This window comes from Sciurus carolinensis, chromosome 4 (genome assembly GCF_902686445.1).
Source record: "Sciurus carolinensis chromosome 4, mSciCar1.2, whole genome shotgun sequence".
Taxonomy (NCBI): domain Eukaryota; kingdom Metazoa; phylum Chordata; class Mammalia; order Rodentia; family Sciuridae; genus Sciurus; species Sciurus carolinensis.
The window spans coordinates 111955440-111982462 of NC_062216.1; the positions used below are offsets into that span (position 1 = coordinate 111955440).

The 27023-nt window shown below is 39.8% G+C and overlaps 1 protein-coding gene across 3 annotated transcripts in view; it reads left to right on the plus strand.

Moving 5' to 3' along the window:
* The window catches only part of Scn8a (sodium voltage-gated channel alpha subunit 8), a 181455-nt gene that overhangs the window by 128634 nt on the left and 25798 nt on the right, over positions 1 to 27023 (plus strand). For all 3 annotated transcript variants that reach the window (XM_047548304.1, XM_047548303.1, XM_047548305.1), the window contains exons 14-20: positions 2684 to 2922; positions 12310 to 12483; positions 14682 to 15038; positions 19139 to 19609; positions 20125 to 20242; positions 20700 to 20854; positions 23861 to 24034. In XM_047548304.1, coding sequence (XP_047404260.1) covers positions 2684 to 2922; positions 12310 to 12483; positions 14682 to 15038; positions 19139 to 19609; positions 20125 to 20242; positions 20700 to 20854; positions 23861 to 24034 — 1688 coding nt within the window. The remainder of the gene's footprint in view (positions 1 to 2683; positions 2923 to 12309; positions 12484 to 14681; positions 15039 to 19138; positions 19610 to 20124; positions 20243 to 20699; positions 20855 to 23860; positions 24035 to 27023) is intronic.

Here is a 27023-nt window from a genome sequence, read left to right on the forward strand (position 1 = left end):
CTTTAGAAATTTAGCAAGGCCCTAAACAACTTGGTGGGACCCTGTCTCAAAATTTTAAAAAATAAATAAATAAAAAAGGCCTGGGGATATAACTCAGTGGTAAAACACACCTGGGTTCAATCCCTAGTATCCAAAAAAAAAAAAAAAAAAAAAAAAAAGGTGTTGAATTGACAAAACCCCTGTCCCCCTGTCTTTAGGAACCTCTTAGTCTACCAATATACACCATCTTGGTGGACTTAGGCTCTTTCAGAAAACACTTCCAAGTACCCACAGGCTGAGACCTGCAGTAAGTAAAATCTCTAAAAATGTCCAGAAACAAAGTTGGGGGAAACAAACAAAACTTTGGACACCTCACTCCCTTCTATTAACCCATTCCTCGAGACCAGATACTTCACTATTCAGACATGTGGTGCAAGTAACAATGTGCAAGGTTGTAAGTCATTTTATAAACCTCCCTGTTCACCTAATGGTTTTTTCTAGCTCCTAGACTCCACATTGTGTTACTTTCTGTGGGACAGAAGATTATCCTGAAGATTTCCTCTTCTCAGTAAATATAGATAAGAGTTTCCTAGTATCCTGTAGAAATCTTGGTGCCACAAAGGATAGGAAAAACGCCTTGCTGTCTGGCTAGACTTTTGGCCTAGTACATTGCAACTGTGTCATCTATCAGAAATATGAACAGTCAGGCTTCAACCTCCAGGTGCTGGCGGGCTGCAGACATTTGGAGAAGGGAGGAGATAAAAAAAGGAACGGAACCAAATTTCCAAATATGTACTATAAGAATTTATGGAAATAAGAGAACCTTTTCATTTTCTTTTTTGGGGAAGAAAACTAAATTTACCTTGAGAAGGGAGGGAGTTCTATGAGGAAGAAGCCAAAGCAAATTTTCTTCACAGACTTCCTTTCCCACGCAAACTCCCACGTGGCGCTTACCGTGGCCCTTAAATCTGAAAAACCAAGGCAACCATTTTCTTAGCAACCAGGGAGCCAATCAAGACACCCAACCAAAACCACCCCATGTAAAATAAAGCCATCACCATGGGCACCATCCAGCTGGTTGGAGAAAGGGAAAGGAGACTGATTTACGGCAGCCATCTTGTTCTTGAGGGAAATGTTGGGGAACTTTTTAAAACTACCTCAATGATTTTTATTTTGTCAATAAAGTAAAGGAAGCTGTTGTAGCCAATCCTTTAGAAACAATACTTCCCTTCTAAGAATTATCATTCTAATAGATTTTCAGAGTTGTATTTCTTTTAAAAATCATTTTCTTAGGCCAAGGACCTTGGGTTTTTATAATCCCAGGTATTACACAGTTTATACTTAATTCAAGGAGAACTTGTTACCTGCCTGGGTCCTCATGTCTAGGCTGGTATGACCATGAGCTGAGTGATTGTCTGCCTTTGCTGTCTAATCTAATCATTCCTTTTAATCTTTGCTTCATAAATAACATCACTGCTGGTGTAGAGACCATCTAGTCCAGCAACTTCTCCATCTGTGTGATGAGAGTCTAGGTTTCTGGGAAATGCCTCAGGGAAGGAAGAAGTCAACTAGACTGGGCGCCAGGCTCCTGTCCTGCTCCAACTCCAGTAATTCTTGGCTTATGAAATCTTGTTTGAAAAAAACAGGTGTTCTTTTAAAAGAAAGAGAGAGTGAAAAAAAGAGAAAAATAAAAAGGAAAGAAGAAACAGACCAAATGAGGGGAAGAAAAAAGCTGCAGAGAGAGAAGGAAAAGATTAGAGTAGGAAAGGGCAAGAGAGAAGGAGAAGGGAAGAGAGGAAAGAAGAAACTAAGGGATATGAATTGTATTTCTAACTCAGCTGTGAGTTACAAACTCACTGAAGGTGGGGACAGTGACTTGTATGTACTTCTTTGAGAACATACTAGACATATTCCACATGAATGCTGACTGACAATGCTGATTTTGCTGATGAAGATAATAATAATGGCAAATGCTTCCATAGAACTTATTCTATGCTAGGGTGTTCTGGGGCACTTTGTAGATATCTTAGTTCCTTGAATTCTCACAACAAATGGAAGTAACATGCTCAAGGTCTTACATTTAGCAGATGTCTAAATTAGTATTTGAACTTAGGTGTGCCTGGCCTCAGAGTGTGTGCTTTTGATGGCCTCTCTGATAAGAACTTATTGCTACAATGTATACTATAATCCCTACTATTTAGTGAGGACCTGCCTTGTGCCAGGCACTGTGCTAACTGCTTTAGATGCATCATCCCCTTTAACCCTCAATCCAACTCATATAGCCTCATGAAATGAGTTACACACTTCATTTAGTCCCAGAACCTAAAAAGTCTGTGCTCAGTTTTACAGACAAGGCAACTGAACCCTAGAGAAGTCAGTTACCTTCCTGAATCCACACACCTTGTAAGCATTGAAGCCATTTGAACCAAGAAGTCAGACCCCAGAGGCCAAGCTCCTAACCACCGTGGTCTACATCTTAACTGGAAGTTTGGGTCTTACATAAATTATAACTAGATCATTGTTGATGGGGAAGTGATTTGCATGGACCGTGCCTCCTCTCTACTTTAAGGGAAAGAACTGAGGGAAACATTTAGAAATATCAGCACTCAGACATCCTTTATTCTCATAGACCCCAATGATCATATTGTCCCCTTTGTTTTCTCACTCTGATTGAGGGGCCATCTTTGTTCTTTTCTAACTACAGAACTGGAAGAATCTCAGAGAAAGTGCCCACCATGCTGGTATAAATTTGCCAACACTTTCCTCATTTGGGAGTGTCATCCCTACTGGATAAAACTCAAAGAGATTGTGAACTTGATTGTTATGGACCCTTTTGTGGACTTAGCCATCACCATCTGCATTGTTCTGAATACACTCTTTATGGCAATGGAGCATCATCCTATGACACCACAGTTTGAACACGTCTTGGCTGTAGGAAATCTGGTAAGATGGAGCGCCGTCTCCTGATATGATGATTTGAGCATGTTTTGCCTATAGAACATCTTTTTCTGGTACTAAAAGCTGGAGTTTAGTTGACAGGAAAGTAATAGTTAATTGGAAGACAAATGCTTCCACATATGCCATGACACCAGCACTTCTGCTCACTGTTGTGATCCCTCAGCTGTTTCCTCTTTCTACAGAACTTTGAAGACGTCATTTAGGAGCTATTGGCAAGAAACCAACCATGGCAACAGAATGGGAGGCAAGGGACAGTGGGCTGGTTTCAATAGCCAGAGCCAAGAACTTCTGGGTCTTTTTTTTTTTTCTCTCATTCTGTTTCTCACATTGATTCCTGCATTGTATTGCTCTAGCAAATCACTTTCCCTTTCACCTCAAGTAACAACCACCACAAAATAGGGCAGCTTTTTAGTGCATTAAGCACTGAACATTTACTGCACTGTCATATCTTACTTATCCATGTGGGGACTATTTATGGGAAATTTTTAATCCTTTGCTGGCTCCCCCTCCATCCAACTTCTGGGCCATCATCCAGTTTCTGCTATTAGTTGATCTGTGCCAAATTTATTTTAATGTTAGCTTAAGTCACAATAATTTATTATATTATTTAGAAGATAAGTATGCAGATTTATTTATTTTGATACTAGCGATTGAACCCAGGGGCACTTTACCACTGAGCTACATCCCCAGCCCTTTTTATTTTATATTTCAAGATAAATAGAAAATCTTGCTAAGATGCTGAGGTTGGCCTAGAACTTCTAATCCTTCTACCTTGGCCTCCAGAGTGCAATAAGCTGCAGTTTTTAAAAATAGCTTACACCATGTATTCTGAAGTCAAGTACTTGTCATTTAGGATGATTTGTTTTACTTCTTCAGTACAAAAATCAGGAGTTGATTGAATTTTGATGGCCAGTAAACAGTTAGTTGGAAAGAATCCTCTAAGTCATCTGGGCCTTATTATTCCATTGGGGTTGCGCATGGGTATGTTCATATTTAGCTCCCAGTTTTTAATCAGAGCATGATCTCTGCTTAGTGTGTCCTATCCATTTGTGTTTCGTATCTCTCTTTCTCATTTTCTCTCACACACACAGCTTCCACCTTAAGTCCTAATACACTATTAACATTCTACAAACAGAGAAAGAACATGTATCCCATTGGTTCACAATAAATTAAAAAAAAAAAAAAAAAAAAAAAAGACTTTGGATCTTAAAAAAAAAAAAAAAAAAATTCTATAATATCATTTTTATTCATTTTCCCATTCAGAAAACATATGGCACAGAGATCCCTTTACCTTTAGCCAATAGTGTTCCCTGCTACAAACCCCAGATGGTTCTGTGGTCTAGCTAATATCCATATCTAGAGTTAGTGACTGCTCTAGGCTCCTTGAAGGCAGCCCAGTGAAACTGTAGTTTTGGAAACAGCACAGTCCCACAAACTGTCCTGGAATCCTGTTAACTGACCCTGTGGTGGACATTGTGTGACTGACTGGCTAACTAGGAGCCTTGACCATCAGGTAGAATTTTAAGCCAGTCAGCAATATCAGAGATAACCAAGAGTTAGTAACAAGAATATGATCTGATGATGCTTATTGTTGATGGTGGTGACATTTTCTCTGTAGCATTGCATTTTTTTTTCCAGCATTGCTCTTTTCCTTGCTTTTGACAGAATCAGTCCTTGATATTGAAGGGATTTTGAGAGGCCTTTTCACCTACCACCAGTAGAATTGCCCCCACTCAGACTAGCAAATAACTTCATATTTCCCTTCCTTAAAAGTCTACAGAGGCTTAGGATGACACCTAAATTAGAGTTGTGAGCATTCAGAAGACTTTGCTGACAGCTGTTTGTGAAGAAAGAGATGTCAGCAACTAATACTCAGAGACTCCCAAGGCAAGCCAACTCAGAACCCAGTTCTAAAATAAGAAGGCAGGAGTTCAGGGGGACAGTGACTGAATAGTTAACAGTGGGGATGGAGTCATGAATGGTTCTGCAAACTGGACTGGGTATGAGAGTAAGGGAAAAAATAAAAAATAAAAATGGTGCCTAGATTTGGAGTTTAGTAACTAATGGAAAAACAGGACTGACTGAAGAAGGAACACCTTTGCAGTTTAAAATCCAAAGTTCTGTTTTGTATATATTGGGTGAGAGATGCCTGTCCCCTGAGTGGGAGATGTCAGATAAGGAAGTTGGGTATTTGCTGGACCCCAAGGAAATGTCCATTTGAGTGTTTTCTGAATGGTAGCAGAAGCTCAAAGACATATTTTGATGACACGAGTGTTGAGGCTGGGGAAGTAGCTCAATGGTAGAGCACTTGCCAGCATGTGTGAGGGCCTTGGGTTCCAACCCCAGCACCACGAAAAAGGAAAACACAAGTGCCGAGCTGGTAAAGACAACACAGAATTAGAAGATTTGGGTGTTGGTTCCTGTTAGAGATAGCTTAACCTTAAATAAGCTAATGGTTTCTCTGGAGAAACGATCGGCACCTGTGAAATGAGAATAACACCATCTCACTTATGGTTGGGAGGATAAGTTGAGAACCTTTTCAAAAATATTTGGGGTATCTAAAAGTATCCTATAAATCTTAGGAACTGTATTCATGTAATTCAGTAGGAGATCTTCAAAGATTTGGGAGATTGGAGTAGAGCCTTTGACCTAAGAATGAGGATGGAAAAACGTAAGGTTGACTAGCTTGGTTGAAGCAAAGTACAACCTTGTCTTAGGGTGGGAAGAGGAGACGTTTCACACCACCTGGACAGTGAGTTAAATTCTGTTGACCCTAGACAGGCACATAGATGTTTTTGAGGGAAGATGAGAATAGTCTACTGCAAATTGAAATTGCCTGCCTCTTTCATCAACTCCCTGAAAGAGAAAATGCTAATCATGGGAAGAACCTTAGAAATAATCCCATCCAACTCCCCTGTTTTTTAGAGGAAATTAAAGCCCACGAGGCTATGTGACTTATACAGACTTTGTATTATATAGTAGATAAATGTTTTGATTATTTTCTAGTCTGTTTTTAACCAATTTAATACAATAGTAAGTTTAGGAGTTTTAAACAATCTGAATTTTTTTATTTAATTTTTTTTTTTTTTACAGACTGCATTTTGATTCATTGTGCACAAATGGGGTACAACTTTTCATTTCTACAGTTGTACACAAGGTAGATTCACACCATTCATGTATATTCATAGGGTAATACCGTCTCATTCTACTATCTCTCCTTCCCCCACCCCCTCCCACCCCATTTTCCTCTACATCATCCAAAGTTCATTCTTCTCTTCCCCCCACCAACTACCCCCCCTTGCTATGTATCGTCATCCACTTATCAGAGAAAACATTCAGCCTTTGGTTTTTTGGGCTTGGCCTATTTCACTTAGCATGATATTTTCCAACTTCATCCATTTACCAGCAATTACCATAATTTTATTCTTCTTTGTGGCTGAGTAGTATTCCATTGTGTATATGTACCACTGTTTCTTTATCCATTTACCAATTAAAGGGCATCTCGGTTGGTTTCACAATCTAGCTATTGTGAATTGAGCAGCTATGAACATTGATGTGGCTACATCACTGTAGTATGCTGAACAATCTGAATATTTTAAAAATTTTTATTAGTGCATTCTAGTAACAGTCTGAATCTTACAGAGAATTTTCAAGTACAGTATAAAAAACTTTTACGAGTAACTCAACAACATAGCTTTATCGCCCCAAAATACTTTAATGTGTGATGAGGTTTTTTTTAATAAACAAGTACATTCTCCTAAATAACCATCACATAACCGTCAAAATCAGAAGATTAACCTTACTACATTATAAACATCTAATTCTCAGGCTCTATTCAGGTTTTGCCAATGATCCCAACGATGACCTTTGTAACAAAAGGATGCAGGTCTCAAATTACCCATTGCATTTAATGGTCATATCTCTTTAAGCTTCTCTAGGCCAGAAGAATTCCTCAGGCTTCTCTTGGCTTTATGACCTTGACACTTTGAAGATTAAATGGTCAGTTATTTTGTAGAGTTCCTTTAATTTGCATTTTTCTGATGCTTCCACATGATTAGAGATAGGCTTTACCTTTGAGTAGGAATATCACCCAAGTTAGGCTGTCTTTCTTTCATTGTGTCTACTAGGTGTCACACAATTCCCTTGATTGTTACTGATATTCATTTGATCACTTGATTAAGGTAGTGTCTGCCAAACTTCTCTCTGTAAAGTAACTCTTTTCCCATGTATAATTAATTAGTATTTATGAGGCAGACACTTTGGAACTCTCTAAATATCCTGATCATTCAACTTTTTAGTTATTCCTTTATGTCAGTATGGACTCATGGTTTTCAGTTCTATCCAATGAGTTATAATCCATTAATATCATCTACTTTGACATTTAAACTGTCCCTGATTTGACCATTGGGAGGCCCTGTAGATCAACTTCTGTGTCCTTTTGATATATCCTTGCTTAGATACGTCCTTGCTTTTTGGTACCATAGGATAGTCCAGGCTGATTTTGCATTTTGGAAATGGAATCAGCCATTTCTCAAGAAGCTGTGATTCTTTCAATGGAAATGGTATTTCAAAGTTAAGACCTGGGGGCTGGGGATATAACTCAGTTGGTAGAGTGCTTGCCTTGCAAGCACAAGACCCTGGGTTCAATCCCCAGTACCACAAAAAAAAAAAAAAAAAAAAAAAAAAAAAAAACAAGACCTGGGATCTGGGTGTGCATATTGCTTGGAGCAACATACAATCCTCATGGTAAAGGATGAGCCATTTAGGACAAACTTGCTGTATGTGTTGACAATCATGAGGGGACACTGTCACTTTCACTGTTACTTCCAATTCTAGTCCAGGGCCTACAGCGTGCTTTCTAGTTTGCCCTTTTTCTGTTTGTATCTCCTCCAACAATAAGAAACCCCTTCCTACTATATCTTTGATACACTTACCTAATCAGAAAGGTGCTGTTAACCTGTCCCAGTGTGGCTACCCTCCCCACTATGTTCAGTGACTCTCCATCCTGGGTGTCCTCAGTATACAGAGGTGGATGCCTCCACCCCTAACATCCTTGCCAGTATCTTCCAGGTGGACAGGCCCTCACACTTTGCAAGCTCTTAGAGCCCATGCGGGCCATCAGTGTTTCTCCTACTCCACTTGACTCTGATGCCTCATAGGGGATGTGCATATGGACAACCTCTTACCCCACAGCAGCTCTTCCCCAGCATAAGAGCTCTTTATCCTGCTGGATCTGACTCCCCACACCAGGCCACCTCTCTGTAGCCTACTAAGGGGTGTATTTCCCAAACTTCAGGATGACCCCAGATAAAAACCCAGTCCTAGAACTCTTAGCCTATGCCCAGAGGCTTGTCCAAACTAGAAAGACATGATGACTGTGAATTCAGATTATTCTACTGAAGCAGTGGTTCTCAATCATATTTTGGTCTTCATACTCTTAGAAAGAGCTAAGAGTTTTTGTTTCTGTTGATTATACCTATCAACATATACCATATTTGAAATTAAAGTAGGAATTTTTTTAAATAGTCATGTTTAAAAATCACAATATTTCTAGTACATGTTTGCATAAATAATGTTTTATGGAGGAAAAAGCTATTTTCTAAGAAAAAATAGGAATGACATTATTTGACATTTTTGCAAATTTTTTTCATGTGTTTTGATTTCATAAAATATAACTAGATTCTCTTAACTACTGCTTTCAGTTCATTGGGATAGATTGTTTTGGTTCAAGTATAGGAAGAAAACCTGGCCTTACACAGAAATGTAGTTGGAAAAGGACTTCATGTACCTTGAAAGGATCTTAGGAACCCCAAGAATCCTCGACTGTACTTTGAGAATGATGGTATTAGAACATAAATTCTTAGGTGAATATCTGATGACATTCACAAGATTGACACTTATGTACAATTGCTGATTTGCTGCTTATAAGTTCCTTTTCTCCTCTAGAAGCATATCGCAGTGCAAATAAGAGTGTTACCATAGGGATAACCTTAAATCCATTCTTTCTCTCTCTCTCTCTCTCTTTTTTTTCTTTTGAATACTGGGAACTGAACCCAGGGGTGCTCTACCACTGATCTACATCCCCAACCCTTTTTATTTTTTTAATTTGGGACAGGGTGAGTTGCCCAGGCTTGCCTCAAACTTGCTGAGACTGGCCTTGAACTTGGAATCCTTTTGTCTCAGCTTCCCATGTCACTGAGGTTACAGGCATATGCCACTGCACCCAACACTTGTCTCAGTCTTTAAAAAAATAATTCTGTCACTTAGCTAATAGTTTCAGATGCATTTTGACATACAGCCCAACTAATAGCATATACCATGTGCCAAAGCAATGTGGCAGCTGGCCTCTGTTGTGAACAGTTCGTTCCTGCCGGGCATCCAGAATCATTCATTTCAGTTACAGGCAGTACCATGTTAACTGCATAATATTTGAGTTCCCCATCGGAACTAGAGTATCCCTGGTGCACTATTCTGTGGTCAGTGAGCTAGTGCTTATTATTGAGCACTTCCTGTGTGTTCACTAGGAGACAGTGTGATAATAGATCAAGTCTCTGCTTAGTGGTTTTCTTAAGCAGGCTAACATTTCTAGATGCAGAAAACTATGCTGGATTTGCACAAAGGATGAAATGTACATCAGGATTTGATTAACTGTCCTACTTTGCCTTAACCTGGGAGATGCAGACTGTTCCATCTGCAGATGCTTATCTTGTACTAGGAGCTTTGATTTTGCAAAACTGAATCTCTAGGAATTTTTCTGCATTTTACAATACTGCATCTTCAAATTGGAAAAATGAGGTGCCACAGAAAAGTATAGAAACACCAAATAACCAGACAGCCCGTTTATCCATTTTGATGTGTTTTTATCAAGTCCTTCTATTTCATTTTTGATATATATTAATTCAACTTATATCTAAACAGCTTCTATAATGTAAGCATTTTTTACTGTTTTCAGTTCTCCTCAGACTATGTTTTCAAAGCTTTCCTTAAACTTCTTCACATGTAAACTTGGTGATCAGGTAGTTGTTACAAGTACTAATTTATTATGATAGTTGTAAACCCATTGCATGAAAAATTCTCCCCTCTAAAAGCATAATATTCAGTAAGAGTCTGTTGTGTGGCCTAGAGAGTGTTGGTCTTTTCATAGGGGACACTCAAGGGATTCAGCTTTGCTCCTGCATGTTACCTTAATAAGGCCTACAGGAAGAAGGCCTTGGGAAACACAAGGTGCTCTGTCAGGTAGAAGAATGGGAGGAGAGGAACATAGAGAAGAAATCATTCTTGCACACAGTAAACTGCAAACCTAATACTTCTTACATCATTAAAATATTTAAAAACCAAAAAGGAAGTAGTACCAAAGTCTCTGACAATAAAAAAAAAATTCTTAAAGATATAGTCACCCAGTAGAATCTGCCCCCTACCCCCTTTCTTTTTCTTTACAGTGCAAGGGATTGAATCCAGGGCCTCATGCATGGTGGGCACCAGTAGTTTTTTTCTTTTGGTGTGTGTGTGTGTGTGTGTTATTAGGGATTTAATCCAGGGGTGCTCTACCATTGAAATATACCACCAGCCCTTTTTTTTTTTTTTTTTTTTTTTGAGACAGGGTCTCACTAAATTACTGAGGCTGGACTCAAACTTGGGATCCACCTGTCTCAGCCTCCAAGTAACTGGGATTATAGGCATGTGCCACTGCACCCAACCACCAATAGACTCTTATACAGCAATAAAAGCAGAAGTTAAAAAAGCTGTATAGCAGCATGGATGGATCATGATAAGTAGAAAATAAGACCTAAAATGATATGTGAAATTATGGGTATTTTTTTCCTATATTTTACACACTTTTGTCACTATTTAATTCCTTTTATGACTTAACAAATCTTGTTGAATATGTCTTGGTTTGCTAAAACATATAACTATCAAATAAGGACTAATAACAATGAATGATCTCTTTTGCAAGTTTTGTTTTATTTTTAATTGACACATAATTGTACATGTTTTTGAGTTACCATGTAATGTTTCAATTTATGTATATATATTGTGTAGTGAACTATTCAGGTCCATTAGTATACCCATTATTTCCACTATCATTTCTTTGTGATGAGAACAAAGTCCTCTCTGACTGTTTTGAAATATGGAATACATTATTGCTAGCTGTGGGCACCCTGGGGTGCCAAAGCACCAGAAGTTATTCCTCCTGTCTACCTGTAACATTGTGCCCATTGATCAACCTCTCTCCCTTCCCCTCTTCTGTCTTTTCCCAGCCTCTGGTAACTACTGTCTACTTGGATAGGAATGATTTGTTGGTGGAGTTGGGGTCGCGTCTCAGTGGTAGAATGTTTGACTAGCATGTGTGAGGCACTAGTTTCGATCCTCAGCACCACATATAAATAAATGAATAAAATAAAGCTCTATCAACATCTAAAAAATATTTTTTAAAAAATGATTTGTTGGAGCTGGGGTTGTAGTCAGTGGTAGAGCACTTGACTAGCATGTGTGAGACACTGAATTCAATCCTCAGCACCACATAAAAATAAATAAGTAAAATAAAGGTATTAAAAAAAAAAAAAAAGGAATGGTTTGTTGTATTGTTCTTATTGTTGTTTTGCAGTACTGGGGATTGAAACCAGGGCCTTGTACATGCTAGGCAAGTACTCTACCACTGAGCTACACCTCCAGGCCTTTTTTAATTTTGAGACAGCATCTCACTAAGTTGCCTAGGCTGGTCTCAAACTTATAATCCTCCTATCTCAGCCTCAGTCACAGGGATTACAGGCAGGGGCCACCATGACTGGCTGAAAGTGATTAGTTTTTAAAAGCAAAAATTCCCAGCATATACATTCAAAGGGACAGCTGACCCTTAAAAGGAGTTATCTTGTGTGCAGTTAACATTGCTTAGATGATTTAACTGCCTTCTGAACAATGTGATTTGAGTAATTCTTTATATATATATAGATTTATATATGTATGTGTTATATATATTATATTTATATATATATTTAATTTTTTCTTTTTTACATGTAGAGGGAACACAGTACCTTTATTATATTATTTTATTTTTATGTGGTGCTGAAGATTGAACCCAAGGCCTCACATATGCCAGGCAAGCACTCCGCCACTGAGCCACAGCCCCAGCCCAATTTGAGTAATTCCGACAACAAAGATGGGAACATTGGGACTGAGGTCTTCATTAAAGAGGAAAGTAGGGAGATTTTCCTGCATCATGTGGGGTGCTTGTGAGACATCCAGGTATTAACGTCTATGGATGCAGAAACCAAGTCTGCCTCTCGAAGCTTCACGGACATGTTGTAATCAATGATAATGATAAAGGCATTCTCTATTATTTCTTTTCCTTACCTCCTGCCTCCCCTTCTTTAGGTTTTCACTGGAATTTTCACAGCAGAAATGTTCCTGAAGCTCATAGCCATGGATCCCTACTATTATTTCCAAGAAGGTTGGAACATTTTTGACGGATTTATTGTCTCCCTCAGTTTAATGGAACTGGGTCTAGCAGACGTGGAGGGGCTTTCGGTGCTGCGATCTTTCCGATTGGTATTCCACATTTCTCCGATTTCTTTTAATTTCCTATCTTGGAACTACTAAGAAAGAGTTTTGTATAAGTAAACTTAACTGTTTTAAAATAAAAAAAAAATAAATTTTAAAAACCTTAGCTATATTCTACTCCCAATTCCAGTTGGTCATTTAGTTGACTTAGCTACTAAAAGGTTGAAAATTTTCCCATTAGATGCATAATGTAAGTCAGTTTTTTAAATCATTAAGCAAACAAAAATGAATTTGGGGAATTTCATCAGAAAATAATGCCTCTTTGTCTAAAAGACAAAGGCCTCTCAAAGGCTTTTCTGGGGTCTAATTTGGTTTTCTAGGGAACTGTTTCTTTATCTGAGCAACTGTTTTCCCTGAAAAGCAAAGAATTTCTCCATTTTCAAAGATGAATTTTCTTGTTTCTTTTATCATGGTGACCCCTTCCAGAAATTCATAAGAAGTTTTTTTTTAATTATATTGAAATTAGTTGTTGAACATTGGGTTTTCCGCTTTATTAGCTAAGAATTTTTTATTAACATATTTGAAGTTAATGTCCAAATTACTAAAATGACTCTGAAAGAGTAGTTAATAAAATCTTCAAAAGAGATGCCTGTAAGTAATATCATAAGTTATGTCTTGAGTAAGTCCTTGGAGAAACTGAATTACACTGGGGGTATCTCACTCCAAGCTCACTGTTGCCTCATTGGCATCAGAATAGTTTAGGGTTTTCTCTCCCAATCAAGAATATACCGAAGTACTTGCAACTGAAAGGGTTTAAGGTTTTTTCATCAGGATATTCAGGAGAACAAAGAAAGAGATTTGGAATAGAATGAAACTATTTGTAAAATGGAGATTTCACTTGATGCAAGTCACAAATGACATCTGCCCAAGTTTCTGAAACCTCTGCTCACTAGTAACTGGTTTAGATTCATCCACAGTTGACTTTTTGAGAATAGTTCTTATTATCTCAATAATAAGTGGAAGAAATGAAAGATAGAGACCATAAAAATTAATACTCTGAATATATTAGAAGCCAAGCAGGGAAAAAAATATATGAGTGGCCCAGATACACATATGGCAGACCATCTCAGATGAGACTTGTTGCCTTCTAGCAGAATTCCTGTTATATTATGTATCAGTTATTGGTTATTTGTTAACTTATGACATCAGATAATGATCTTATCATTTCTTTGGCCAAGCCACCATGGGCTTTATGCATTATAATTCTCAGTTTATTTGCCAAGATCTTGTAATCATGCATTACAGAATATCAAATTTTCCTGACAGATACCAAAAGTTTTGTCCTCTGAATTAATAATAATATAGACTCTTTTCAAAAGATGTTTGATATATGTAGAACTTCCTCTATTTGGGAGTTGTACTTTTTCTCCAAGTAATTCTGAGCATATCACAAAGTTGCATGGCAGCCATCGATTATTTGTTGGACTTAAGATTTTTTTTCTTTTTTTTTTTTGTTCCTGGGATTGAACCCAGAGGTACTTAAACAGTGAGCCCCATCCCTAGCCCTTCTTTAATATTTTATTTTGATACAGGGTCTTGCTAAGTTGCTTAGGGCCTCACTAAATTGCTAAGGCTGGCTTTGAATTTGCAATTCTCCTGCCTCAGCCTCCCAAGCTGCTGAGATTACAGATATGCACTACCATGCCCAGCCAATACTTAGAATTTTTAAATGCTTGCCTTTTTAAGGTGATAGATGACTTCTTTTCATTGTCCTTGCCATACTGTTATTTTGGTTTCCCACAAATCACATTTTCCTTGACATGTACCTTGAGATTTCAAGGGGAAATCAGCAGGAAAGAGAGATGACCATGTGTGAGTTTTTAAAAAGCGGATGGACGCAGGATCTAATACAAAGAACTAAAGATAGCATTCTTAGATTCTAGCTCTAAATTTTTTAAATATGTTGGTGACTTTTATTGTAGTAAGCAAACTTATGTGTCTGTAAAAATAAAAAATATTTTAATAAAAAAAATTTTTTACTTACTGTGAAATTAATTAGTTTTCTCTTATCTATACCTCAGTTTCTCCCCTTTTAGTCTGAGACACTAAGAAAATTCTGGGAATTTCTCAAGGTTGTTAAATAAATTTAAGCTGAGCTTATAAATTTTATATGTTGTTATTTTAGTCACATGGTAAGAAAATGGATTGAGTATCATTTAGTTTTTGTTTGTTTATTTTCTCCTTAGCTCCGAGTCTTCAAATTGGCCAAATCCTGGCCCACCCTGAACATGCTGATCAAGATTATTGGAAATTCAGTGGGTGCCTTGGGCAACCTGACCCTGGTGCTGGCCATTATTGTCTTCATCTTTGCTGTGGTGGGAATGCAGCTCTTTGGGAAAAGCTACAAAGAATGTGTCTGCAAGATCAACCAGGACTGTGAACTCCCTCGCTGGCACATGCATGACTTTTTCCATTCTTTCCTCATTGTCTTTCGAGTGTTATGCGGGGAATGGATTGAGACCATGTGGGACTGCATGGAGGTGGCAGGCCAGGCCATGTGCCTCATTGTTTTTATGATGGTCATGGTTATTGGCAACTTGGTGGTTAGTACTAATTTCTAAAACATTTTTGTTCTTTGCCCTGATCATCCTACCCTTGGCCCAGAAACCCAGTCTGCATAGTCCCTCTATCACTTTCCATGTCTATTGACATATTTGTTCTTTCTTGGCCCAGAAACCCTAAGGTACAAATGAGGGAGAGACTGGTTTTTCAGAGAATACCTATTAAGTCATAACACAGCACAACCTGCCAAACCTTTTTCATTGTTAAGAAAACAAAACTCAACATAAGTGATTTTCCCAAGATCACACAGCTATTAAATATCAAGGCCTCTATTTGAACGTAGACTACAAAGCCTATGCTCTTTCAACTACCAAAAAAAAATTTTTTTTTTTCCTTTTTCTAAACTAGGATTTCTCCACCCTGGCACTGTTAACATCTTGAGCTAGATAGTTATTTGTTGTGAGACTGCCCTGTGCATTGTAGAACTTAACAACATCCCTGACCCACAAGCTGCCAGTAGCGTCCCCCAAATTGGGTTGATCAAAAAAGACTGCAGACATTGCCAAATGTCCCTGGGGTACAAAATTACTCAACATTGAAACCACTGATCTAAGCCATCTTAGAGTTTGATTTTTATCTGTATAAATGGGAAATCACTTTCTTGCTTTACTCTGCTCCTCCACCTGCCTGTTTTCTCCTCTGTGTATAGAAGAATCACCAGCAGAGATTTTTTTAAAATATTTTTTTCAGTTGTCAGTGGATCTTTTATTTTATTTATTTATATGTGGTGCTGAGTATCAAACCCAGGGCCTTACACATGCCAGGCAAGCATTCTACCACTGAGCCATAACTCCAGCCCCTCGCCAGCCAGAGATTTTAATAACATATTTCTTAACACATAATCTAAGGACAGCAGCAATAAGATTGCATGAGAGTATGCTTGAAATGTAGAATCTTGGAACCGTCCCCTCCAAAAAAAACTATTGAATCAGAATCTACATTTATAACAAGATCTCCATGTGATTCATGTGCACACTACAATTTGAGAAGTCACAATTTATGAATCAGGTCTCCAAATCCTACTTGCAAGAGTAGAGCAAGGAAGACTGGAAGATGGCAGGCTCAAATGATCTCTTATCAACTCATCCATATTATTTCCTTTCCCCTTTCTGTTGTAAAGAAATATGCCAGTTGAGCATGGTGGCACACACCTATAATCCCAGCAGCTCAAGAGACTGAGGCAGGAGGATTGTATGTTCAGAGCCAGCCTCATCAGCTTAGCAAGGCTGTAAGCAATTTAGCAAGACCTTGTCTCTAAACAAAATATAAAAAGGACTGGGGATATGGCTCAGGAGTTAAGTGCTCCTGGGTTTAATCCCCAGTACAAAAAAAAAAAGAAAGAAATATGCCAGCTGAGGGATTCTATCACCAGCCTCTGAACCAGACGTCCTATCCTATGCTTTCATTTGACCTGTAAAAGTAGCTACCATGATATTTCTCTAATCTATCTCATTCCTAGCCACCTTTCCCTCTTTTCTGATACCTCTAAATTTTTCCATTCCTTTGGGGAGTATACTCCTGCTTCCTGGCAGATAGTATATCAACATTTCTTACCACTTAACCTCACCAACCTCTCTGTTGTCTCCAGGACATCTCCCCACGTCCGCTTCCAGATACCTGAACACATGACTAAAATCATCTCTGCCCCCATGACACTTTAACAGGTTCCCTTTTGTTCAGTCCCTCTGCCCATCTAGTCTCTAGGATCTTATAACTTCAGAGCCTTTTCTCTTTTTTCTGTACTGCAACAGGTACCAAATGCATTTTAAATATATCTTTCTTCACTACATCTTGCTTCACGTCTTCTTTCATGGCATTTCTACACATACATCTTTCTTCATCTTGTTTTTATAATCTACCCCTTCCTTTGCATTTCTATAATCCATGCAGTATTTCTAAAAGTGTGATCTGAATACCACCTACATCATAATCATCTGAGACTCATGCATTAATAAAAGCATAGTCCCAGACCCTACACCAGATCTGCTGAATCAGGGTCTCTTCAAGGTAGGCCAAGGATATGTATTTTAACAAGGGTCTATCCCCTGCCAGAGACTCACGTGCTAAGGTTTGGGACTACCGTAGCTTGATCCAGACCTTATTAGCCCATGCCTACAATAGCTTTCTAGCTTCCAGCCTCCTCAATATGTAGCAAATAGGAATAACTTTCTCAAATATGTCATTTTCTGTGTCTCCTTTATTCAAAAACTAATAGTGGACCTGAGTGTGGTGGCACACACCTATAATCCCACAACTTAGAATGACGAGAGGCAGAGGATTGCAAGTTTAAGTCCAACCTAGGCAACTTAGCAAGATCCCATCTCAAAATAAAATATAAAAAGAGGAGGGGGAACTGAGGATGTCTTTCAGTGGTAGAACACTTGCCTAGCAAGTACGAGGTCCTGGTTCAATCCCCTGTAGCAGAAAAACAAACAGTGGCTCCTATTAAGTAAAATTTATATCCCTTAACTGGACTTCCAAGCCCTTTCCTATTCCATTTTGTAAATTTCTTTTTAACTCTACAAATGGCCCAGATAATCCAAATACTTACAGTTTATTATTTCTACTCCCTTACTCAGCATACACTATTATCTCTACCTAAACTATATGCCCTACTCTTCTTCCAAAGTATGACAAAGTAAAGGACAAATTAAATCAGGAAGTGAATACCTCTCCCACTTTTCAAAGTAGGACTTAATAAAAATAAATGAATTGTTGGTGAGGGGTATTGGAGGTTGAATCCAGTAGCACTTTACCACTGAGCTACATCCCCGGTTCTTTTTTATTTTTTAAGGTTTTGTTGTTATTGTTTGTTTTTGGGGTGTTTTGTTTTGTTTTGTTTTTTTGGAGATAGGGTCTTGCTAAGTTACCACAGCTGGCCTTGAATTTGCAATCTTCCTGTCATACTCCTGAGTTGCAGGGATTACAGGTGGGTGCCACTGAAAAATAAATTAATGTCCAGTGTAGTAAAATAGGAAATTAAAACAAAAATAAACTTGTATCTGGTGACTTGACATTGGCTATGCCATAGAACACAAAGATACCATCACTGTCTTGCTTGTGTTTTTGGGGTTTTTTTTTTAATTATTTAATTTTGTTTTGTTGAGATAAGGTCTCAATATGATACCCAGGCTGGCCTCACACTCCTGCATTTAAGCCATTCACCTGCCTCAGCCTCCCAAATAACCAGCACTACAGGCACACACTACAATGACTACATTTATTTTTATAAATGTTAGGAAGCAAAGAAAAGTTATTTTTTTGTTTCTTGGTACTGGGACTCAAAGCTAGGATTTCACACATACTAAGTACACATTCCACTACCGAGCTACACTCACAACCTCAAAATTCATTCTTAAAATAAGCTGATATGAAATATATTTCAGTTCTATTTTCTTTATTTGTTGTATGGAAGTGTGACCGACCAAGGCTAATTTTTTTTTTCTCTAACGTGGGCCTACTTCTTATGAATATGTGACATCTATGTACTCTTTGACCTTCCCCAAAAATCCAAATCCACCAATTTTTATTTTCAGAGATTTTTCTAATCAAAGTGAATACAATCTTTGCTTTTTCTGGTTATAAGAGAAGTAGTATATTTTGGGGTGCATACGTATAACTGTAAAACTATAAAATAGCCAAGAAAAGAGATGCTAGACTGCTTGCTTTAAAATGAATTTCCACCAGGTGACATTAGCATTTAAAATACTATTCAGGCCAACGAAACACAACAAATTCTTGAATCTATCCCAATGTGGCGATGCACACTTGTAATCCCAGTAGCTTGGGAGGCTAAGGCAGGAAGATCAAGAGTTCAGTTAGCCTCAATACCTTAGCAAGGCCCTAAGCAACTTAACGAGACCCTGTCTCTTAAATAAAATGTAAAAAATGGCTGGGGATGTGGCTCACTGGTTAAGTGCCTCTGGATTCAATTCCTGGTACCAAAAAAAGAAAGAGAAAGAAATTCTTGAATCTATTACATGCATTCTGCTGGCTTCTAATTTGCAGCCCCTAGTATAGCAGGATAACTTTTCCTAAGACCATTCTATAATCACTTCTTTTTCTAATACTACTGGTATAGGTGCTGAACCTCTTTCTGGCCTTGCTTCTGAGCTCCTTCAGTGCAGACAACCTGGCAGCCACAGATGATGATGGGGAGATGAACAACCTACAGATCTCAGTAATCCGCATCAAGAAGGGTGTGGCTTGGACCAAACTTAAAGTGCATGCCTTCATGCAGGCTCATTTTAAGCAGCGTGAGGCAGATGAAGTGAAACCTCTGGATGAGTTATATGAAAAGAAGGCCAACTGTATTGCCAACCATACGGGTGCAGACATCCACCGAAACGGTGACTTCCAGAAGAATGGCAATGGTACAACCAGTGGCATTGGCAGCAGCGTGGAAAAGTATATCATTGATGAGGATCACATGTCCTTCATCAACAATCCTAACTTGACTGTACGAGTACCTATTGCTGTAGGCGAGTCTGACTTTGAGAACCTGAACACAGAAGATGTTAGCAGCGAGTCAGATCCTGAAGGCAGCAAAGATGTAAGGTCCCAACCTAGAAACCACCCTCAATCCTATGTGAAAGAGCAAACAGAATTCTGTCAACCCCAGGGATTGGGTCACCGCTGGGTTTGGTAGATTCTTCAAAAGCCAATTCACTTTGAGGAACAACTCTACCTACTAGTTTCATGCCTTCCCTTAATGACTGAGTCCCTGAAGTAGTCTGGGTTAGCTCCATTGCTTCTGAAGCATCTGGATTAGAAACTGGAGTAAACCATTAAATCCTTCCCTGCCATTAATCTGCCTGAGACCAACCCAGGGCCACATGTGGCTTAGGCTGGGTCACTGTCTTCTCTAAGTAGGTTTTGTTGTTATATCCCATCCTGACAGAATTTGAGGGCCTCATGGTTTCAATCTGCTCATCATGAGTTGGATGGTGATGAGCTATAATAAGAATTATAGATAAGAATTACATATGGCCCATCCCCACTAGTCATCCGTGTCAAGTGGACATATTGCTACAGAGTTGCTTCATCCCTCTTTCCTTGCATATCTAGAAACTGGATGATACTAGCTCCTCAGAAGGAAGCACCATCGATATCAAGCCAGAAGTAGAAGAAGTCCCTGTGGAACAGCCTGAGGAATACTTGGATCCAGATGCCTGCTTCACAGAAGGTAAAAGGGGCAAGGAGAGGAGTGAGCACATGCACTGGTCATGGACATGTCTCTGCCAGGTGGCGGAGGGGCGGGGCTTGGTGGCTATCTTCAAGAATTTTGGTCCCAATCCCCCGTTTTGAAGAAAGTCCATACTGTTTCCCTTACTCAATTCTGACATATAAGTTTCTCTTCTCCAGCTTTTCTTTTGTCTGTCTGCTTTTGGTATCAGCCCAGACTCTGCCATGAGAAAGTTCTCTTCTCTTGTGGCTGTGCCTGCCTTCTGACTCCAGAAGTCCTTACCCTGTTAACCTTTCCAGTATAGCTTCAGCCCTGCCACTGTCTCCATTCCTGAATCAGATACTCTGATTCAGCCACTGTCCTCCCTGCTGTGTGGTGGGGCCTGGGAGATAGAGGAGAGGGCAGGTGTGGGTGGGGCAAGTTTCCACAGTCTGACCTCCTCTCACACTGGTGCCAGGTTGCGTCCAGCGGTTCAAGTGCTGCCAGGTCAACATTGAGGAAGGGCTAGGCAAGTCTTGGTGGATCCTGCGGAAAACCTGCTTCCTCATCGTGGAGCACAATTGGTTTGAGACCTTCATCATCTTCATGATTCTGCTCAGCAGTGGTGCCCTGGTGAGGTCCAGGGGGAAATATGATGAGGGTTTGGCTGGGGAAGGGTAAAGAGAAACCAGAGGGAGGAGGCTGGATGGGGCCCAAGCCCGGTATCTTTAAAAGTACAGATGGTCTTTGGCCCCGAGGATAATCCTCTGTTAAACTACGTCAGGCTGGTGTTTTGAGCTTTGGGAATTAGAATCTGCACTTATCCACATCCTAATCTTCTCAAACCCAAGACCCCCTTTTCATCAGGATGAGCACACAAATTACCATGTGTCCTCACTGCCTCCTTCACCCCAGCCTAAGCAGCTTCCTCAGATGAACTTCCCTCTCTCACTAACACCCCAAATTTCTTATTCTTTACATTTCAGTCACACAAGATGAGGGAGATAGCATTCCTCCCAACCCGCATTAGCAAACCTTGAGAGAGTTAGATCTCTGGTACAGAGTTTATTTATATTCATGTTGCCCTAAGTGCTCATCATTCTTTAGTAATGGCATATAGGGTGCTGACCACACAAATACCTCCCCTGTGAGGACTAGTGGTCTTGGCATTTGCTCTCATTTTAGCCTGGTTATCACTGAGGACACCTGGACAGGATCTGGTACAAGGGTGTCATTTATGACTGAGTAGATTTGAGAACAGAGGGACTAAAGGCAGCCCACAATTTCCTCCTTTCATTAAAGGAAAGGTGAAGAGTATAGAATTTTGAAATGTTTTTTAAAGTGAATGGACAAATTCATGTAAGTGGGAAATCAAACTTAATCTAGAAGCAAAAAATAATAATGGCAACAAGGGAGAAAACTCAAATTTGGTGTTAAAGATCAAGACAGTAACTCAAGAAGTTTCACTACTCGTGAAGTGAGAGACTACGAGAAGCTGACAGAGGCAGTAGTGTATAATAATAAGGAGCCCAATGACAAAGAAGACAACTTTCTGACTAGGACATGAGGAGTGGGGAGGATCATGCATGAAGGCATCGGAACTATAGTAGGAGACCCGGAAGTGGTGTAGGAGCTGCAATCTGAGTAAGGGATAGCCAGACTGTCCCACCTGCCCCGTGTCATCCTTTGCATTAATAAGTATTCATGCCATGCTTCCTGCACAGTAACAGCAGCATGGTCTCTGTCCCTGAAGAGCAGAAGGATCAGACTAGGGCAGGTGACTTAAGAAGGGTATTTTATCATGGTCATCATCATTACTCTTCAAATTTAGTAAGTAAGCAAAAACACAGAATAACAGAACACACCTCATCCCTTGCTTCTTTTCTTCCCTGACTCCACAAAAAGAATAAGGCAGCAGCACAGCAAAAGTTTTGAACTTTCCTTACTGCTCACCTTTGACAATTTGTATTTGTCATGATGAGCAAACAATGGATACCTTAACTCAGTACAGGAAGACCTTGTGCCATAATAGGCATGAGACTTAAGAATAGCAAAGGGGAACTGAGGATACTAGAGCATAGTTATAGTGAGACCTCAGAGGGAGGGGACTCTTAGAATGAATTTCTAACAAATGGAGTTAAGGGAAAACCTGACATAGAAGCTGCTGCTGTTTTAATTGATCAGATGTACTAAGCCCCTGAGAAGGATTGTAGATTCTGTGACTGCTGTGCCCACTGACCACTGATGAAACTGGAGTACCTGATGTTCATGTGCCTGCATTTTGGAAGATGAGGTTGCAGACAGTTGAACTCTAGACTTCCTTCTGGAACTGTTCAGAGCAGGCACCTCCCATTGTCTCACAGGGGACTTTTTTCCACTTCCCAGTTTTTTTTTTTTTTTTTCTTTTTTTCATGCTATGTAGGCATTCCTTCTCTTAACATCATCCTGTACTCTCTGCAAATGGGAATGCTCATACCTTCATATCAAAGAACTATGTCACTGATGAATATCAGAGAAGAAAGCCATACTACAGTTTTCTTCACCCAAGTGTCTCCCACCCCTGTGGTCCTCCACCCATACCTATGGTATCAAGGGACTTGAAAGAAAAGATATTGTCATATATGTAATATTAGTGAAGATGTAGAGAAATTGGAACACTCATACACTGCTTGTAGGAATATAAAATGGTATAACCACTTTGGAAAACAGTTTGACAGTTCCTCAAAAAATTCAACATAGAATTAACAGCAGTTCTATTTAGGCATATACCCTAGAAAAATGAAAGCATACTTACATGTAAAAACTCATATACAAACATTCATGGCAGCATTATTCACAATGACCAAAAAAAAATGAAACAGTACAAATCTTCATCAACTGATGAAGGCTAAACAAAATGTGACAAACCTACAATTCAGATATTATTATACCGTAAAAGGAGTGAAGTACTGATATACATGACAGCATGGAAGAACTTTGAAAGCTTTATGTTTAATTGAGAAGCCAGTCACAAAGGACCATATGATATATGATCTCACTCACATGAAGTGTCCAGAATAGGCAAATCTATAGACGGAAAGTAGATTAGTGGTTGCCTAAGACTAGAGAAGTGGGGAGAGGCGGGTGGTGGGAGGGGTGGATAGCTAAAGGGTATGGGATTCTGTTGAGGTAATGAAAATGGTCTAAAATTGTGATGAATGCATAACTGTGAATATACTAAAAGCCATTGAATTACATACACTTAAATGGCTGGATTATATGGTATGTGAAGTATTCCTCAGTGACACTGATAAAAAATAAAACACTGGGTTGGGAATGTAGCTCAGTGGTAAAGTGTCCCTGGATTCAATCTCCAGTACTGCAAAAAACTAAAAAATCAATCAGTCAAACAGACACTGGGCTGGGGATGTAGCTTAAGGGTGGTAGAGCACTTGCCTAGCATGCGCAAGGCCCTGGATTCAATACTCAACACTGCAGAAATGTATAAATAAAACGTGTAGCCGGGAAGTAAAGTGGAAGAGGCAGGAAGCTGATGATAGGCCAGCCACTCGTGGGAGGAGCTGCCTGCAATGTCAGTGCTTCCCACAGTGCCTGTTTACCTTTCAGCACTGTAGTAGGCAGCTGCTGCCTCTCTTATAGGCCTTTGAAGACATCTACATTGAGCAAAGGAAGACCATCCGAACCATCCTGGAATACGCCGACAAAGTCTTCACCTACATCTTCATCCTGGAGATGTTACTCAAGTGGACAGCCTATGGCTTTGTGAAGTTCTTCACCAATGCCTGGTGCTGGCTGGATTTCCTCATCGTGGCTGTACGTGTCTTGCTTTCTGTTGCCCAACCTTTCTAGCAGGAAAACAAACAGGGATATCTCCCTCTAGTGGCTAAAACTGCCTGGGGCTAGGTTTTAGATGAACCTGTGGGTGTAGGCTCCCGTGAAGTTACTGTCCATATTCAGCTCTTAACCGTGGGGATGGGAACTCTGAAGTCTCTGCATTTGCTCCAGGGACACACCAGCCAACTCTTTCCTTTTTGGGCTTGGCTTAATTTATATTCAGAGATTAGGAGTGAGAAATAGAATCGTTGGTCTCAAGGTCCCCTTGTTTTTAGCCTGGGAACTGGAAGTTTCTTGCTCCCCACCAGCAGGATGACCCCTTCTGCCAGGAGAAAGGGGTGGTGGTTGAGGTGGGGCTGCTGGGGCAAGGTGGTAGTGGGGTCTGTCTGACTCTCCTGGTCATCCTCATGGATACCTCCCATACTTACCTGAGCAAATCAGTTTATCAGGGAGAGTTCTCACATTGCCATTTCTACAGTGATCACCAAATGAGAAATCCTTCTTCCTTCCAGGTTCCAAGACCCTCTCCAAGGTTTGATGGCCATGACTTCTTGTATTGTTTTTCAGGTTAGAAGTTGCATCATCTGTAACTATTTCTCACCCCACCAGCACTTGCTCCTTGTTGACCTTACTAACAATAGTGATTGTTCTCTTATTTTGTATAATAACTAAAGCTTTTTTTTTTTCCCCAGACAAATCAACATTCAAAGAGTACATGGGAATTGCTGGACCAGGGCCCATGGAGAATTCACTTTCTACCTGGGGCTGAGAGGCAACACAAAAGTTGGGTGGCTGGGAGCTAGGTTGGTATGTTTAGAAGAGAAATTTCATTGATGGATGAAATTTCTATGGTTTGATGAACCACCCATAGAGTACTTCTGGAATCTAGGATAGGGTGATATGGAAATCTCCCTTAGGTAACGGGAGCCTAGCACTCTACACCAGTAATAATTTCTGTTTCAAGGATACATTCCTTTCCTAACAGTTTGCAATTTCTGTGGTTAGTGACTTCTTCCAAAAGCTATCACCATGTCTCCATTTTCTTCCATTTCAAAAAACAAGCCTTTGGAAAGATTTCTCAATGAGATGAGAAGGCCTATTCGTTAAGGTTAACCACATAGATAATGGCCACAGACCCTGGCAGTAAGAGGTCTCTACACTCGCTTCAGCAACCATCAATATCATATTGTGGGGGATTTCTCCTTCTCTCAGACAGAAAGCTGCAGCACTTAGACTTAGGCAGAGTGTAGAATAAGGTCTAGAGACCTGAAATCAGACTGGACCAGCTCTCTTTCTAGAGGAAGGGAAGTGCCATTTCTCAGTAACTCCTCTGAACTTCCCAGAGTCAGGTAGGACACCTATGGGAGCTCATCTTTTGGACCTTATGAGGACTCAGACATGTATGCATCTGCTACCACACTCCAGCTACCCTAGAGATGCTGTAATTTGAAACAAAGCCTCCCACCATAGCCTTTCCCTCTACCATCTACCCCAAGCCGAACCACTCTCTCCCTCTTCTCTGGGGTGATCTACCCCAGGATTTGAGAATGTTGGTCAGATATTTCACATGCCTCTGGTACCCACATAGGCCACTAAATGCATAACAGCCCTACATGTCACCATTGTTTTAACAAATATTTTTATTATATGCTAGGTAGAAAGAGATTTAAAAAATAAAAATACAGGCATATGGCCAGTTGACTGCAATCCATCAGTCCCTCTAGCTTTTGGGAGTTGCTGGATTATTACATTGCTTGGGGGCCTAACACTCGACTCCAGAGAATGCTTCTGTACTGGTTTCTACCGTACATGTTTCTGTTGTCCCAGAGCCATAAGAAGTCACAGGGACACAGGCAGGCATGGCCAAACCTCTGGGGAACGAATGCTGGCTATTAGGCAACTCTGTCTGGTTTATAGGTGTGTGGTAACCCAGCATTCTGGCAATGGATCCCTCCTAGGAACCTCCCTTGTATTGACTACTTAACTCCAACAGAACAGTTCACTTATTCTTCACTTATCAAATGTTTATTGAGCACCCAAAATATGCAAAACCTCTTGCCAACCAGGTGCTGTGGGGAATACAGAGAGAGTCAGACCAGGGCACTTCTCTCTAAGGGTCTGAAAAGACAAGATTCATACGCAAAAGAACCCCCAGCTTGAAGCATAGCATGCTAAACGAGACTACCCCAATCCATCACAGTGGCTTTCCAGTTGAACATCATTGAGTTGTGGATGGACAATACAGCTTGGACTGGCATCAGAGCTTCTTCTGCCCATTTTGGTAAAATATCTGGTTCCCTTGGTATTTCGGAACAACCAGCAAATATAAATTGTAGGTCCTAATTTACTGTCATCTCTGAGAGAATGTTCTTCTAATTGATCCTCTGGTGACTTGATTTCTGTCATTCATCTCCGTATTTGTTTCCCTAATGTATATTCATTTTTCCTTGTTGCCTCATAAAGCTGCTGAAAGCACTTTTTTTTCCCTTAGATTTCTGTGGATAATCCAAACAACTTCTAAGTTCAGTTCTTTTTATTAACAAGCTATTACATTCCGAGCACGGTCATTTTATTTTGCTCAGGTCCTTTACTGCCACAGAGATTGTATCCTGTAAAAGAATGTTGTCATTTTTTCCTCCAGGGAAAATTTCCCCATCGTTTGCAGCAGTTAACCAGCATATCCAGTCCAAGGATGGGAGCTTTCAGAGACCATGCACCTCAGCCAGAGTTCAGACTACTGAAAACATTTTCTGTTTACTTATTATGAAAATGTCACCCAGTGTATGTTTTCTTCCATGCCTACAGCCATAGATGCCCTGGATTTTGATTCTTCAACTCCCCCCCACACACACTTTTTTTTTAGGTTTGATTCATTCTTTAAATTGCGCTTCAAGTAATGTTCTGATTATCTCCAGTGAAGGTTTAACATGGACACTCAGAGGATTATGTGAGCCCTCAGCTGCTAAGG